Source organism: Aricia agestis, chromosome 15, assembly GCF_905147365.1.
Source record: "Aricia agestis chromosome 15, ilAriAges1.1, whole genome shotgun sequence".
NCBI lineage: Eukaryota > Metazoa > Arthropoda > Insecta > Lepidoptera > Lycaenidae > Aricia > Aricia agestis.
The window spans coordinates 5,619,081-5,636,501 of NC_056420.1; the positions used below are offsets into that span (position 1 = coordinate 5,619,081).

The following is a 17,421-nucleotide window of genomic DNA, read 5'->3' on the forward strand; positions in this document are numbered from 1 at the left end:
ATCCTGCATATAAGCCGGCGGACGGCAAGGCCGGTGGGCGGCCGCGGCGGCCTGCCGTGAATGGGCCACTTTAAACGCATGTGCGGCCGCGGCATTAGACAGTCAACAGACGAGAGGTGATCAAAGATGTCAAAACTCAAAAGTGTAATGGCGAATACGACTGCCTTGACGTTTGTAAACTAGAGTTTACAAAATAAAATATTATTTTGTTTTTACACAAGAAATTTATATAAAACTCAATTAATATACTAGTTTTTGTACAGTTTGAATTGAATATTTAAATCCTTTTATATTTTGCGATTGAATGTTTACGAGTACAAAAATAAAGACAACATAATGGAGTTCAGACAAAATTTTAATGTGAATGTTTTACCAGCACAGCCCACTGGTATACAAAGTACAGCAGGAGCGGTACCAGTAAGAAATGAAAAAGGTAAAATATAAATACAAATCCATTATTTATAATACTAACCTCCAAAACAAGTTGCACTGTGCACACTGATCTATCAATTTAATCAATGTGTTATCCTACTCTGATAATGGCTTGTTTCTAAAATGCATACAGGCTTCAATTTGTGATTTTCAGGTGAAATTTCTATGAAAAAAGTGAAAGTCCAAAGGTATATATCGGGGAAGAAACCAGATTATGCCCAAGGAGTATCATCATCTGAGGAATCTGACACTGAAGATTTCATAGAACAGCAGAGGCCAGAAAGAAGGCATCAAATTGCTCCAGTTATAGGAAGAAAAGAGGAGCAACAGAGTGAATCAGAAAATGAAGTGAGTTCTAATTTTATATTGTAACATAATCATCAGCTTCCCCATACCTCTTAAAAGGCCGGCAATGCACCTGCAGCTCTTGTGATGTTGAGAGTGTCCATGGACGACGGTAGTTGTTTTCCAGCAGGTGACCCGTTTGCTCTTTTGCCCCCTTATTTCATAAAAAAAAAACAAAACAAGCTATTTGTGATTAATTATTATCATCATTCATTTTGTGAACATTACATTCTATAATGAAGAAAATTGAATATTTCAGGTGGATGATCCTCGTCTACGTCGGTTACGTGTGGCTGCACATTCACCGCCGCGCAGATCGGAACACAAGCCGGAGATTATTGATGCGGAGCCCGAGGTGGAATCAGAGTCCAGCGCAGAGGAGGCACGGCACAGCTCCGAGAGTGAGGATGAATTGGACGAGGAAGAAATTGAGAGAAGGAGACAGGCTGTTAAAGCCAAATTAGCTGCACGGTGATCAATTTTTGATCAATCAATCTGATTGACAGAATACTGATGGTTATAAAAAGTACACATAGCTGGGCATTAACTCGTTAATCCGTTAATCGTTAATTAACAAAGCTAACATTTTGATTAACGGATTAACTTTTAAGTTAACTTTTGAAAATATTAACGGACTGGTTAATTTCCGTTAATACGCAAAAATCTGTTAATCGTTAATCCAATGCCTACTATTTACCGCACGGCACCGCGGTGCGGCGCGAAAAATAGAGTGAACAGTGATTTGTTTATTGTTATTATTTACTGCCAGCGATTATTTGCATGTTGATAAAGAAGAGTGCAGTGTAATTTAGTTAGGTAGAATACAGTAATTATAGAAGTATTTTGTTATGTCCCTAACCTGTTAACTTCAAGAACCTAAACCAACAGGTTTTGTATGTATGTTACACTCAAAGATCGAAAACGCTCAGTGAGTGAAAAAATGGCTCATAATGCGTTGTGGTCATAGTGAAACGGCCACGACACGTTCTAGTAATCACAGAAATACCACATAGCGAAATTCGTGTCGTGGCTGACGTGCTATTCGACCACAACGCGTTGTGGTAATCGAGAAAAGCCATGACGCGTTCTGAGCATTTAAAAACAGCCACGACGCGAATCCGTGTTGGGGCCCTAATGAAAACGGCCACGATGCGTTCTGAAACCAGGTTAGTTACTCAGGAGTATTTTAATAGCGCCCAAGTGTGTGCGCAATACACAAGAGCACTCTGGTTTCAATGAAACTAGGCCAGTTACGCAGGAGTAATTTTATAGTGCCCAAGTGTGTGCGCAATACACAAGAGCACGTTACGCAGGAGTAATTTTAAAGTGCCCAAGTGTGTACGCAATACACAAGAGCACTCTGGTTTCAATGAAACCAGGCCAGTTGAGCAGAAGTCATTTCATAGTCAGCAGCAGCAGCAGAAATCGTTTTCAGTCTTTGTGCGTAACATGTACACTAACGCAATAATATAAGTTATAACAAGACCATATTACACATATTAACGGATTAACGATTAACGTTAACTTGCGTTTAATTTGTCCAAAATGCAACACTTTAACGTTTTACGAAGCTAACTATTTCTTTAACGGATTAACGATTAACGAAGTTAACTATTTGATTAACGGTGCCCAGCTATGAAAGTACATAATAAAAAAAATATCAGTCCATCAATCCGTGGGTTAGATGATCAGTTTTCCGTCAATATTTACCAGATTGATGGATCAGATCTGATCGTGCAACCTACGTCTATCTATTCTAAAAAGTCTTGGCTATATTATTGTATGTGTATCATGTGTAGTTTTCATTGTTTTAACCACAGACATAGATCGTGATAGATACCGCATGTGTATGTACTTCGCGTGCCATATCGCGCTCCTAAAACGACAAGCAATGCTCGTCTTTCGAAAGTCAGTTCTTTAGTCTGCTATCAGAATCGGACGTCAATTGGAATTTTAAATATGCCTAAATGCCTAAACTTTTTAATTAAAAAGTGGCACGCATGTTTTCATACAAATTGAGCGACATGCAGTATCTATCTTGATCCATATCTGTGGTTTAACATATTTTGTAGATGATAATTAAAATTTTTTTACAGGGCTAGGTTGGACAGTTTTACAAAATAATCAATTGTTTTAAAATATGGTATTTGTTTGACAAGTTTAACAGAAAACATGATCTTATGACTGGTTTACAGGGAGGCTGAAAAAGAAGTGCTTGGCAGAGTTGATGATGAAGAGATGCTGGATGGAGATAAGGAGGAGAGTGGATCGTCAGACACAGAGTATACTGACAGTGAAGAAGATACAGGTAAATAATGTAGTTATTATGGAATTAATATTCCACCAAACCATGTTGCAGTTGTTACATTATACTTTTTAAAATGTCTTGTATTTGCTGAAAAATTAGCTATTAGATCATGCTAGCTATTAGCATGCATAGCTATTAGACCTTATAAGCAGCTTGCTTTTTTACAGATAACATAATAACTAGCATGTCCCCATATTATGTACTTTACAATAATCCATACTTATATTATAATTGATGCGAAAGTGTCTTTGTCTGTCCCTTATCTCTTCAAGCTTAAACTACTGAGGCGATTTTGCTAAAATTAGGTGTAAAAATATGTTGAGTCCCGGGAAAGGACATAGGATTATTTTTATCCGGGAGTGCCTGCCGGCGCCGTTTTCCGAAGTTTGCCGAAGTCACGCGATGTTTGCCGAATAGGCTGCCGGCGCCTATTCGGCAAACATCGCTTGTCAAATGACAGAATAATGATCAAAAACATCAGTCTTGAGCTAAAGGACTATGAAAAGTACAAATAATAAGGTCATAATGTGAGGATGCATATTTTAATGGTAGTGATGATTTTGATGATAAATGTTATCTGCATAGTAGCATAATATAATATGTACCTTTGCTTCTTTAAACAACGCTAAAACTCTCTAACATGTATAAGGAGTTCGAAGTTTTGTTCAGTACCTTCGGAAGTATATCAAATCAAATCAATCAAATCATTTATTTGCAGAATAAGTAGGTGAAAAGATGTTACAGATTTATAATACAGGAGGTGCAACTTATTCTAACCTATATGAGGCATGCAAATTATTATTATTGTCAAAGTTCAATTACATTATTATATATTATATTACTAAGCTACTGGTAAAAATATTTCATTGAGTATCTATGTCAAGTATTGTAATTTATACCACATACATGGTGTGCAATATAGTTTTAAATCTAAGTACATAATAGTCATTTATAACAATTCATTTTAAATTCCTAAAATAATACTATATTATAAAATAAAAAATAAAAAATTACAATTCAATCAATACTCCTAAAATAAATTATACTTAATAAATAATGAACCACTAATTTTATACATAGCATGTCAATTTAAAATACTAAAATTAAATATAACAAATACAACAAATTAGAAATTAATCTCATTCCATATGTCATTTTACCATCCTTAAAATAATAATAATAAAAGATAATATATCACAGGTAAGTTTACGACTCTAAGAATTCTTTTACACTGTAATAACACTTATTCATTAGCATTTTTTTCAGTTCTCTTACAGATCTATTGTATGTTAAACCTTTTAAATGTGCCGGCACCTTATTGTAAATTTTAACACACATGGAGTGGCTATTTTTAAGGAAAATAGTTGTTTTGGGTTTTCTGTCTATAATTAATCTGTGTTGATTACGAAAATATTTCGTGGGGTATTTATCTATCAATTGTGTAAAAGAATTCTTATTTTTGATGACAAATTTAAATACCTCTAGAATGTATATGCACGGTAAAGGCAGAATGTTAAATTTTTTAAACACTGGCTTACAAGATTCATACGGCGGTTTTTTAGCTATTGCTCTAAGGCATTTCTTTTGAGCTATAAATGCCTTGTCTATATGTGAGGAATTTCCCCAAATAATAAGTCCATAGCTAAGAACAGTTGACACATAGCCGTGATAAGCCATTAACGCTGCATGTTCGTTCACTGTTCTCGTAAGACTACTTAGAACAAACACAAATCTATTAATTTTGTTACATACTCTATCTATGTGAGCCTGCCAATTACAATATCTGTCTATCTGAATCCCCAAGAATAAGTTATCATGAACCTCCGTAATTTGTTGATTTTCGTAAGATAGTTGTAGTCTTAGTGGTTTTTTATTGTAATTTATGAATTGTATGTATTTCGTTTTACTTATATTTATTTGTAAATTATTTAATGTCAGCCAATCAATGATGGTCTTTAGTGTTTTATTAATGTCAGATTCAATTTTCGCTATGTCAATTTTCTTATGTGTAAATAAAATAGAAATGTCATCTGCGAATAATGTCAATTTATAAAGCTTAGTCAAATAGGGAATGTCATTTATATAAAAAAGAAATAACAGTGGACCTAATACTGAGCCTTGAGGCACTCCATAACGATTAAACTTACTTCTAGATTTACATTTATTTAATTCTTTGTATATATTTATATATTCTATTTCAGTATATTGTGTTCTATCGGAGATAAACGATTTTATCCAAGCTAAGGCAGGCCCTCTGATTCCTAGTCGTTCTAGTTTGTTGAGGAGTATTTCATGTGATACAAAGTCGAACGCCTTGGTCATGTCAATAAATATTACAGTAGCATATTCTCGATTATCCATGGCATTTATGATCTGGTTCGTTAGATTGTAACAAGCTTGTAGCGTTGATTTATTTTTTTGAAAACCGAACTGTTCGTTTTTTATGATATCATATTTTTTTATAAAGCTAGTGATCCTTCTATGCATAGCTTTTTCAAATATTTTTGAAAATATAGGAACAAGCGTAATAGGTCTATAATTATTTAGTTGTTTTTTATCACCCTTTTTGTGTAGAGGCTTGATAACTGACAATTTTAATTTATCTGGAAAAGTTCCTTCACAAAATGATTGATTTATTAGATATGTTAGGATTGGGGCCAACACGTGTTTACACTTTTTTATTATTTTTGTGGATATCTCATCATGACCAACAGCATTTGTATTTTTTAGAGAGTCAATTATCTGAAGAGTTTCTTTACATGTACACGGATATAAGAAAATACTTTTATTATTATGATTAGGCATGTCAAATTTTCGGTTATTAATAGAATTAGAATTTATGTCCAGATTTGATGTATCAATAAAATAATTATTAAAAGCATTTGCTATTTCTTGCGGAGTATCTATTATATTCTTGTTAATATTAATTTCTTTAATAAATGTTTTGTCATTGCACTGATTAGAACACTTTTTGATAATGTTCCATGAGGCTTTACATTTATTTTTCGAATTTTCAATATACTTGCTGTGGTAATTTTTTTCGGCGTGCCTAAAACATGTTCTTAGTATTTTTGAATATTTTTTATATCTATTTTTTGCTATTTCAGATTTACTCTTATAATATGTTACTTGTAACTTTCTTTTCGTTTTGCTGCTAATTTTAAGGCCTTTGGTAATCCAATTAGGCACGGTTTTCTTATTAATAGATGTTTTAAAGCGAATGACAGGAAAGCAAAGTAAGTATAATAATAAAAAGAGGTCATAAAAGTTATTAAAAGCGTCATTGTAATTATTTTTATTCAGACATTCCGAAAATGTGAGGCTAGCTAAATATTTTTTAAATTTTTCAATATTCATGTTACTATAGTCCCGTTTAAATGTGTAATGAATTTCAGTTATAGAGCGTTTTTTTATATCTATCGGGAATGATATTTGTTGTGCCGTATTGTGGTCTGAAAGACCTAAATGCAATAGTTCAGCTGTTACATCTGGTAAGTTGCTTATGATATTATCGATACAGGTTAAATGTCTAGTAGGGTCACTAAAGTGTATAGTCATATTATAATTTTTAGATATATCACGTAAGAAATTTGCTTCTTTATCATGTTTTAATAAATTTATATTTAAGTCCCCAGCTATTATAATACGTTTGTGTTTATTTTTGGTTAGCTTATGAAGTAGCAGATCTAATTTTTGGAAGAATACAATACTGTTTGAATTTGGAGTTCTATATAAACAAAGTACGACAATATTAAGTCCTAATATTTCAATTCCACAACACTCAAACACATGATCGATAGACATATCTAAATGAAGATTGTTATATTCAAATGACCAGCCTTTACTAACAAGTATACATACACCTCCCCTTTTTTGTTTATTTTCTCTACTATAATGTGCTGCTAATTTGAAATTATTTAGATGCAAGTTACATTCAGATCCCTTTTTAATAAAAGTTTCACTTAAACAAACAATATCAGGTTGTTTATTAGAATCATGGAGTTGTGCAAGAGCAGTCTCCAGTAAACATCTTTTGCTGTGAAAACTAGCTATATTTTGGTGTAACAATTTAATTTGTTGTTTTTGATTTGTCTCGAAAAAAACTTGTAGTAGTCTTGAAGTAGTCTGTAATTTTTTTCTGTAATTTATTGTCAGGGTTTGTAGTAATTTTATTATTTATTATATTTAAGTTTTTATCTGAAATGTTATTTTTGTAAGTATGAGAGTTCCTACTATTTAACTGTATATTTTTACGGAATTTTGAAAAGTTTAATTTTATTTTATTTTGCATGCTGTATATTGTTCTTTTTGGCTTAAAATGTAAGAAATTAGACTCATAATACTTATTATCAATAGAAGAACTAATTAATTTACATATGTTCAAATTATTAATTTTATATAAGTTAGACAGATTTATAAATTCGCAATTCTTAAAACTATTACATGTCATCTGAATCATATTATTCAATTTCCATTCATTAAGATGTATGTTACGGATAACACTAAGAATAAATATTGGAACATTTAATTTCAAAGTTTTAAGGAAACAACATAGCTCTGACATAATTTTCATTGGATTACAATCATGTTCACCTATACATAACACTATTTTATCGTTACTTGTAATGTTATATAAATTTACAGTCTTTATAATTTCTTCCGTAGACGCTCCAATTTTCAAAAACGATACAATTTCAAGCTTTTCATAATTATTGTTCTGTCTTGTTTTCCTCAGCGTATTAGCTAAACCCCTGCATTGACGTCCTCCAAATATGTAAATAGTATTTTTAGACTTTACTTGTTGCAATAGAGAGTTTGAATATGTCTCTGTCTGGACCTCTTTATGATTACATTCTTTTGTTTTAACGCTGATCTTGAAAGGTGTTATTATTTTATTAGTAGGCTCTCTTGTCAATTTTTCCGCTGCTTTATTCTTTTTAGAAGACCGAATACTGCTATTTCTACTTGGTTTTGAAGAGCACGGACTAGCACATAGTAATTTTAGTGACTCTACTTGTTGGTTTAAGTGTATTATTTCTTTCTTGAGGCTGTTATTCTCAATAATAATATTATCTAATTCGTTCTGTGTGCTCTCTAATAAAGACGTTAGATTTTTTACTTTCTTTTGCATGCTTGTCATGTTCTCAGGTTCTAACGTAGACAGATCAAAACTTTTGTGTAATAGCTCAGAGTTAGATGAACAACTTGACAAACTGAGGTACTCATTATTGTTCTGATTAAGTGATTCAAATGATTTAGAATGGAATAATTTTTTTGGTCTGATCGTCACATAATTCGGACTATCCATTTTACTAATATTGAAGTTCTGTTTTAGTTGACGATTGTAATCTTGTTATAGCGCCCTCTGTTGGCTGATAGGAGTACTAATATTATGTTTTATGTCGAATACTAAACAGAAGTGTGAATACAGTATAAAATCTTCCTTTCCTTTTTACGACATATTATGCATCAATTCGTTTTAGTAGTGTTTTGTTTGAAAAAGTTTCACTTGCCGGATAGCTGGGATCGAACCTGGTTTCCTACGTTAAAATAAACTACTGGAGCATTACGCCAACCAGTGTGTTACGTAGACGTGCAACTTTTACAGTCTGTTTCTGCTTAATTTATTTGTTAACAATAATTTAGTCTTTAGGGTAGAATTTAATTAGGATAGTTCTTTGTTCTTTTTACTTTTATTAAAAAATGTTTGTAATTCACTTTTGGCACTGGAATGTTAATATTTTCATTGAAGACACTTTTTTAGGCACTGACACAGATTTGGTTCTAATAATTAATTATTGTTTTTGTTATTTTGTCAAGTTTATTTTGGTTGGTGTTCATTAAGTAAAAAACACAGATGCACTTAATTTTTCACAAAGATAACGTTTCCACTTATGTATTGTCACTAGATATGTTGTTTTTTAATGCACTTGTTGTTAAAAAGTTTTTATTTATATTTTTTAGCAATTTTTTTCGCGGAGCTGACGTGAATCGTGTCAACTAGCGACTTATACCATGGGGTATAATACTGTGGTGCAAAATCTTACTTTTTGGTAGCTGAAAAAATGTAGTAAAGCTAAGGTAGATGAAATATACATTATATATTATAATCTATTCTATTAAGTATATATAAAAAAAAAAGTCAATGGCGTGATGGACTACAATTAATTAAAAATAGTATTATTTCAATTATCCTTGGTGCGAAAAATCTAAATAAGAAAATAACAAAAAAAGGATATTGGCGAACAGTCCATAGACGGCCCCAATTTTATAATTAAAAAAAAAAAAGGTAGATGAAAATGCATCACAATAAACTAAAATATCCACAGCTGAACAAATAACCTCCACCTTTGGAAGTCGGTTAAGAAGTCGAATATTTGAGATTATGATTATTTCTTTTTAAAATTTGTCTATCGGCACTGGAACCTAGCGTTTTACGCATTTTCACCGGTTCCCATTTAAGTGCCAGCGTTATATATCTCAGCCGGCGATGGCAGCGGAGGCACTCACTTGTTATCCCGAAAAACTGTTTGGTTTCCGCGCGATGAATGAATTTTGGCGCTACGGATTTGCAGGTGTCATCTAGTGTTAAAATATATTTTGTGATTTCATACTAAAAAGTAAAAGGACATTTTTTATATTTTAAATTTATACTAGCTGTCCCTGCAAACGTTGTTTTGCCATAAATATAAAGTATTGTGGCTCAGTGGTGAGCGCGTCGGTAGCTCAAGCCGGGGGTCGCGGGTTCGAATCCCGCCGACGGAACAAAAAGTTTTCAATGTTCCCGGGTCTGGATGTGTATTAAATATGTGTATGATATAATAAATATATTATGTATAGTATAAAAGTATTAAATATATTTCCGTTGTCTGGTACCTGTAACACAAGTCCTTCAGGTACTTAGCACGGGGCCAGACTGACGTGGTGTGAAGCGTCCATAGATATTATATATATAAAGTGACTAAATAAGTATGGCACCATGGCAACGTCCATCGCTATCCCGTTGCAGAAACAATGTTCGCCGTCAGTCTCGAGTTGTAATAATTTACTATTATTTATTCAACAAATGCACTTATCAATATAAAAAGTAGTCAGTAGCCGATTCTCAGACCTACTGAATATGCATATAAAATTTGGTAAAAATCGGTAAAGCCGTTTCAGAGGAGTACGGTAACTAACATTGTGACACGAGAATTATATTTTACATTTATATTATTTCAGGTCCTCGGGTGAAGCCAGTTTTCGTGCGGGCGTCAGAAAGAATGACAGTTGCAGAGAGGGAACGCAAGATGAAGCAACAGAAGAAAGAAGAGTCTGAAGCTAGGAAAGAGAAGGAGGAGAGAAGGAGAGAAGCTTTGAAACTAGTCGAGGAGACTATCAGATCGGAACAGAGGAGTACACAGGTATGGAATTTTACTTTTTAGTCAATAAGCATTAAATTGTGTTGTGCTTAACGTCTTGACTCCATATCGAGCCATGAGTATAAGATTTAATTTCGTTTGTTCGATGCATTATTTTTAAGAGTATGAAGTTGGCTACAAGAAGTATGCACTAAATTTGTTCCTGTTTGGTGAAATTTTGTTAAATAAGAAAAAAAAAATTACGAAAATTTAAATGGCGCCATAGAACTCGGTTTTTACGGTATTCGGTATTTTCAACTACTTCCAGATAGTATAATATCACAATTAAGTGATTGTTATTGCTATTGATATACACATATCAATAGCAATAACCATCATATTTGTGATTCGTTAGTCTCACTTTAAATGCGTAGTATGTAGCGCCTGTCATGTTTGAACTTCTGGACTCTAGTTAACTTATCTTGTATTTATTTGTGAGGACCTGTAAATTGTAATTGGCTTCCTAGTTTCTAGTTTAAGTTAATTACTGTTTTTTATTGTAAGCTGTTGGACTTCCAGACGAAATAAAATAAAAATAAAATATTAAAGTATTTTTTAAAGTCACTGCTCCTATCGCGTCTGTCCTACTAAACTCACTCACTATCAAATTTTCATCAATTCCAGTCGGACCAAAAAGAGGCGAATATAAACGACGTGTGCACTGATGATGAGAATGACGAGTTGGAGTACGAGGCGTGGAAACTCAGGGAGATGAAGCGGATCAAACGTGACAAGGAGGAGAGAGAGGCGTGAGTATACTTGATTAATGTCTGACCACAATAAGGCCGGTATAAATAGTTAGTACCCAAGATGCATCTCGGTCTCAAGACACGGTTCAGGCTCTGTGATTGGCTAGCTGTCAAAATTTGAACCAAACACAGAGCCGAATCTTGAGACCGTGTCGCATCTTAAGTACTGACTATTTATGCCGGCCTAGGCGTAGCTACAATGCACCAGCTATCCTAGCACACCGTCAGTAGACAAACGAAAGAGTCTAAATTTTGACAGTTTTACCAGAAAAACATTGGAGAAAAAGTTCGTATCTCGATTTCTTTCGCTTTTGAAAATCTATATGTCAAGCATGACAACCATTTTTATCCGCTTTTGACATTTACTTTCTTGATTCTTTTTTTTAATTGTGGCACTTCGTTTATAAAACCTTGGCCAGTGTCGAGTAAATGGCGGCAAATTAAAAAACTCGATGTATAGTCGATTTTGTTAATTTGCCGCCTTTTTCAAGTCTCATCTTTCGCTAGCTAGACTCTAGCTTCTTTGACATCTGAAAATATTAGAATCTGTGGTAGGATTACCGTTGCTATATTGGTTGCTATGGAAAGAGTTTCTTGTCTTTGTCCACTGAAACTCGAGTCGATGGGTAGCACCATGCTCGGGAAAAAGATATGTAGACATGGGAAAGAAACTGTCATTACTTTCTTTCGAAGAATCGACTGGGCAACGCCGTGCTAGCCACGCAGAGCGACGCGCCACGTCACTTATTCTTCCTATGAGCCGCCTCCGTGGTCCAGTAGAGCGTGTCTCTTAACTCAGAGAATTAGCAAGACATTGAATTTTTATTTTTTAAACTATTGCATAGCTTATATCGCGGCTTTGAGCGCGGCGACCGAATCTAGAAATTCCGTAACGAAAATACTTAGCACCCCCCAGGCCCCACCCTCCACTCCCACCGGCACAGCCGCGATGCGGCGTTGCCAATCTTCGTCACGGTGTTTGTGCGGCTAGACGTATGCGAATTATAATTTCACAAGTTGATAATTTGCTATGCAATAGCTTTACCGCGGCAGTGCTACAGGTGTTTTTTTCATATTTTCAGTGCTGAAAAGGAGTTGCTGGCCATAGAGCGTCTGAGGAATATGACGGAGGAGGAACGCAGGGTGGAGGCGCGACTCAACCCCAAGGTGGTCACGAACAAATCCGTCAAGGGCAAATACAAGTTCCTACAGAAGTATTATCACAGGTAAGATAACTATACAAGGTGTAACAAAACTAAGTGATAATACTTTAGGGTGTGGATGTGTTACGTATATAGAGTTAACTGTGAAAGTAGCAGCACTGAAAGAGCAATTTTTTTGGTGATTTGTTTGGGCTAGCGCGTCAGCAATTTTTCCATTCAAAGATGAAAAAAAATGTTACTCTTTCAGCATTGCTACTTTCACAGCGAACTCTTTATAGAGGACCCATACACACCCTAAAGTATTATCACTTAGTTTTGTTACAACCTGTATAACTCAGCATATTATCATCTTTACCAAAGAGAAAATTCGTGGTATAAAGTATGTTATAAAGAACACAATAATGTTTTGAAACCCTGCAATTTTTGTTTTACTATTTACTCCATTTATCTTTGATCTTGCGATATTTTTACTACCTACTACCTAGTAGCTAATCTACATCATACCTAGCTAATAAACATCTTGTAAAAATTAGTAATTAATTTAGTCTTATATGTGTCAAGTGACTTTTTTATCAAACAAGGACAAAAAAAATTTGCTTAAATGCATTGTTAAGAAAGATTTAAAAGAAAGATTAATTAAATACTGTTATCTTTTTAATATCAGCTAAAATATCACTTCCGCATTTAGTATGTTCTTCATAAAAGTTATAAAAGTGTGATTTACAGAATAATATTCGTTGTTTTCAGAGGTGCCTTTTACTTGGACAAAGAGGATGAGGTGTTTAAACAGGACTTCTCTGGAGCCACACTGGATGATCACTTTGATAAGACTGTTCTACCAAAGGTATGTGTATATTTTCCATGATGCATATTATCAATACAAAATATGTAATAAACGTATTTTCACGCAAAATCATTGTCACATCATTCAATCCGACAACAAATCACGCTTATTTTGAAACCGCACTGCACCAATGGCTGGACGGCCACAACATTATCGGCCAATCACTAGCTTTGCTAGTCTGGATCTTTAGAATTATTATAATTGAAATAAAAAAAAGTTACAAAACATAACATAACATTTATGGATTATTTTATTTTCAACAATATATTTTTTACACTACAATATCGGTTATTGGAACGAAGTTCCTTATCGCGCGTTGCGAAAGGGGGCTAGACGGAAAAAGTTGTAACGACACAAAAGTGTCGGTATATTACAACTAGAGCAAAATGCTATAGTTGTAAGCCGTGTGGTAGCGCGTGTTTCTCTCTCTCTTTTTTTTTTGTTTTTTTAATAACTTCGTTCCATCTAGGTGTCCCGTGGCACCTCTCATTTTATTATTATTTTAATTTAATTGAATCATTCCAGGTGATGCAAGTCAAGAAGTTCGGTAGATCAGGTCGTACGAAATACACTCACCTGGTCGACCAAGATACTACAGAGTTCGATTCCGCCTGGAGTAACGAAGGTGCCGCGGCCAGACTCAACAACTTCAGGGGAGGCATGAAACAAGTCTTCGACAGACCGTCGGCTAGGCGCTCGCATAACGTGTGAATAGTGTTAAGACTGGTGTAGATAATAATATAAGTTTATAGTCTTTGTAAGTGTTTTATTAGATAAAGTTGATCGTATGTTGGTTCAATTTTGACCGGAGAACGTGTCTAAATCGCAATAATCCTCGGAATCCTATTATTATAGAAACGGTTTTAATACAGAGAAATCTTACTTGAGACCCAATGGTCTTAAGACTATCACAATAATTTTGTGTGCGCATCTTCATGTGTAATAGCAATAATCCGTCTTAAGAGTCATTGTGTCGAAAGTAAGGGATATTGCTTAGGCTCCTGATTACAATTGCCACAGTGAGACAGTGCTCTCGGCCAATTAAAATTGTCTCTGCACTGTCTCGCCACTACTCGGTAGGTGTAACAAGCCCCTAAGAGGCCTAAGACGTAAATGAAACTGGAACAAAGATTGGAAGTAAGTCTACTGTATAGTATACACGTCGTCGATGATTACTATTCAGGATTCTTTTAAAGTCTAATAGCCGCGTACTGACTGAGCGAGCAGCCACGCGAGGCTGCTCCTCGGTCGGTCAAGACGTGCCTCGGCCCGAGCCGAGTGTTGTTTTTGTCGATGCGCTAACTCGCCTCGGTACGTTTGCCGTGCTCACTCAAGACGGTAGTGTTTCGCCTTGCTTATTCGTTGTGCGTTTCAAGTTAAAATGAGCGTAAACGCTGGATAAGCCTTACGGTTGCTCGGCCATGCCGCGCGAGGCAGCCTCGGATAAAAAAAAATTAAAGACCGAGGCCGCCTCGCGCGGCAAGCGTACTGCGGCAAATGTCCCAGGCTACCTCGCGAGGCTGCTCGCTTGGTCAGTACGCGGCTAATGATAGATGCTTCGAGCTACAACGATTACCTCTAAGACAAATCAAATATCTTAAATTTTTGTCACTAACATTTTTTACTGTACTGGTTAGTATCGTTAAAATAGTAATGTTTTATTAGAAGACTAGCTTTTGCCCGCGGCTTCGCTCGCGTTAAGAAGTATTGCCTGCATGCCCAGCCCGATCCGTCCAGTGGTTTGGGCTGTGAGTTGATAGATCACTATGTCAGTCAGTGAGTTTTACTTATAATATATTTAGAAAAATCACTAATACAGGATTTGCTCAAATAATAAAACGAAAGTTTGTTTTAAAAAAATTACCAAATACCTACCACATTTTATCCTCCGTAAAGTGCACCGCAAAATTGTACAACGAAATGAACCGGTTAATATAAACGTTGAATATTTATTGGGGATGTTGAAGATCGCGCTCAGTGAGCAGTGAACAAAGATATACAACTCAAAACTACGCTTGATAAGCCGCAAAAGCCCGAATCATGTTTTTATGCAAAAATGAGTTTAAACTTCACCAATTTACTCATTTCAAGGCCTTCAAAGCGGAAAAGTTTGAGCGTTTCGTTTCAACCGCCTCTGTAGAAAGTGTTGAAGAGGTTTAGAGTTGCTCATTATAAAATGTATTTTTTTAATAAATATAAATGTACTACTTAAACTTAAACTTATGTATAAAAACTACTTAAAATTTGAATAAATTTTGTGGTACTGTATTATTAAGTAAATATTAAAATATTAAAGTTTCTACGTATTTTTTCCTTATCAAACTATCCAGGCTTTTAATAAAAATATACTGCAGAAAGAAAATAAAATATATTCTGCAAGAGCGTCATCTAGTGATGCTTATATAATGTATCAACCCTCTCTTTTTCCAGTGTCCCCAGTAACAATTTAAAACTTCCAAGTTCCAACTGAATTAAATTAAATTGTCTGGAACTACTTGACATATTCTATTGTTTTTTTGTTAAATGATCCGTGTTCTTTACTTTCATAAAAAAATTGTAACTCCCTTAGCTGCGTCTTTTTACATTTTATTATGTAATAACAACTAGGAGACCATATATTAAGTCTATGAGGAGACCATATTTCAGCCCAAAAAATGACATCTGGAAATTCAAGTTCTTATGTCTTCGATCCACTGTGCACCGCGCGTCCGTCGGCGGAAAGTGCTCGCGGCACCTCGCGACGCCTCGAGGCGCCTCGCAACGACGCGCGCGGTCGCGGGAAGCCGCGAGCACTTTCCGCCGACGGTCGCGCGGCGCCTCGAGCACTTTTGAAGTTTTCAAGCGATACTAGTAGTTATAAGTATGTAAATAAAGTTTAAAATTATTTCACACTAAAAGTGCTCTTCGCGCCGCTGCCGGCCGCTGCCGATCCGGTGTGAATTGGGCCTTATAGTCAGGGAGCCCTAAAACAATTTTTTTTATTAAGTATCAAGCTAATTTTTTGTGAGTAGCTTCATTCTGATAAGATAAACAACATTTTTGTCTGCGAAAAATCTTGAAAGTGGTAGCTAACAGAGATAGAAAGGATTTCATACTTTGATTTGATCGTCCTAAAATATGGATTGTTCTATTTGTAGGATGATCAATGTTACTCTTAAATTATATAATTATTAACCTACCAATATACAAAAAATCAGATGGTTAGGTTTCCGTTTTAGGGTTCTGATGTAATCAACAAAACTTGATTGACTATAACGGTATCCTGTTGTTTGTGTTATCAAAATGAAGCTACTTACAAAAAATTAGCTTGATAGTAATAAAAAAAAAATGTTCTAGGGCTCCCTGACTATTACATCAACCACGCGGATTTATTATATTATGCAAACTAGATTTAAGTGAGTTTAAACCATAGATAGCAAAGAAATACTTAGAAGTGCCACTGCAAAGAAGTTCATCTTATTTCTGCCTGCTTTCGTGTTGTTGTCGTTTCTTATTTATTTCATTTATTTGTCGTTACTTTCATTTATTCCAGGGCAAGTTATTTGTGGTAAAGAGCATTAGGTACATATTAATTATTATGTAATGAAGAAATTACAAGAAAATGTTAATAAATGTATTTAGGTCTGTAGGTTCCTACTGGGTTGAAATTCATTCATTGGCGACCTCTGTGGCTCAGTTGGTGGGCTGTTGGTAGCTCAAGCTGGGGGTCGCGGGTTCGAATCCCACCGACGGAATAAAAAGTTGTCAAAGTTCCTGGGTCTTGGATGTGTATTAAATATGTGTATCATATACTTAATAAAAATCTTAAATATATGTATAGTATAAAAGTATCTATACATATAATAAAATCAATTTGGTATTACATAGGATAGTATTAGTAGTTAAGAATTATTTTTGTAAGATGCTAAATACCAAATAAATTTATTTTTCTTTCTTTCTTTCTTTCAAAATCGTAAGAGACTGAATTCTGTACATTGAATTTTTTTAAAAAATAATACTTGGGACGTGATCTACAATCGATATGGAAGCCAAAAATATAGTTTTTAGAATTTTTGTCTGTTTGTCTGATTGTCTGTTTGTCAGTCTGTATGTATGTCCGGGATAAACTCAGAAAGTACTGGATGGATTTCCTTCAAATTTTGCACGAATATTACTTAGAGGTCGGGTCAACACATAGGCT

The 17,421-nt window shown here is 34.6% G+C and overlaps 1 protein-coding gene across 1 annotated transcript; it reads left to right on the top strand.

The window, feature by feature from the left end:
• The first annotated feature begins 184 nt into the window (after positions 1-184).
• Positions 185-13,997, top strand: LOC121734147 (microfibrillar-associated protein 1). Its single transcript, XM_042124582.1, has 9 exons — positions 185-433; positions 587-780; positions 1,037-1,248; positions 2,973-3,085; positions 10,307-10,488; positions 11,110-11,234; positions 12,317-12,460; positions 13,145-13,241; positions 13,767-13,997. Exons 1-9 carry the CDS (start codon positions 337-339, stop codon positions 13,950-13,952), a joined length of 1,350 nt encoding a protein of 449 aa, XP_041980516.1. The 5' UTR covers positions 185-336; the 3' UTR covers positions 13,953-13,997.
• The last annotated feature ends 3,424 nt before the right edge of the window (positions 13,998-17,421 follow it).

Bases quoted from the DNA above. Each gene is read 5' to 3' on its own strand.
- LOC121734147 (XM_042124582.1), top strand. From the start codon at position 337: ATGGAGTTCAGACAAAATTTTAATGTGAATGTTTTACCAGCACAGCCC. The intron at 434-586 runs GTAAAATATAAA...TGTGATTTTCAG, and splicing joins ACCAGTAAGAAATGAAAAAG to GTGAAATTTCTATGAAAAAA. The intron at 12,461-13,144 runs GTAAGATAACTA...CGTTGTTTTCAG, and splicing joins CTACAGAAGTATTATCACAG to AGGTGCCTTTTACTTGGACA.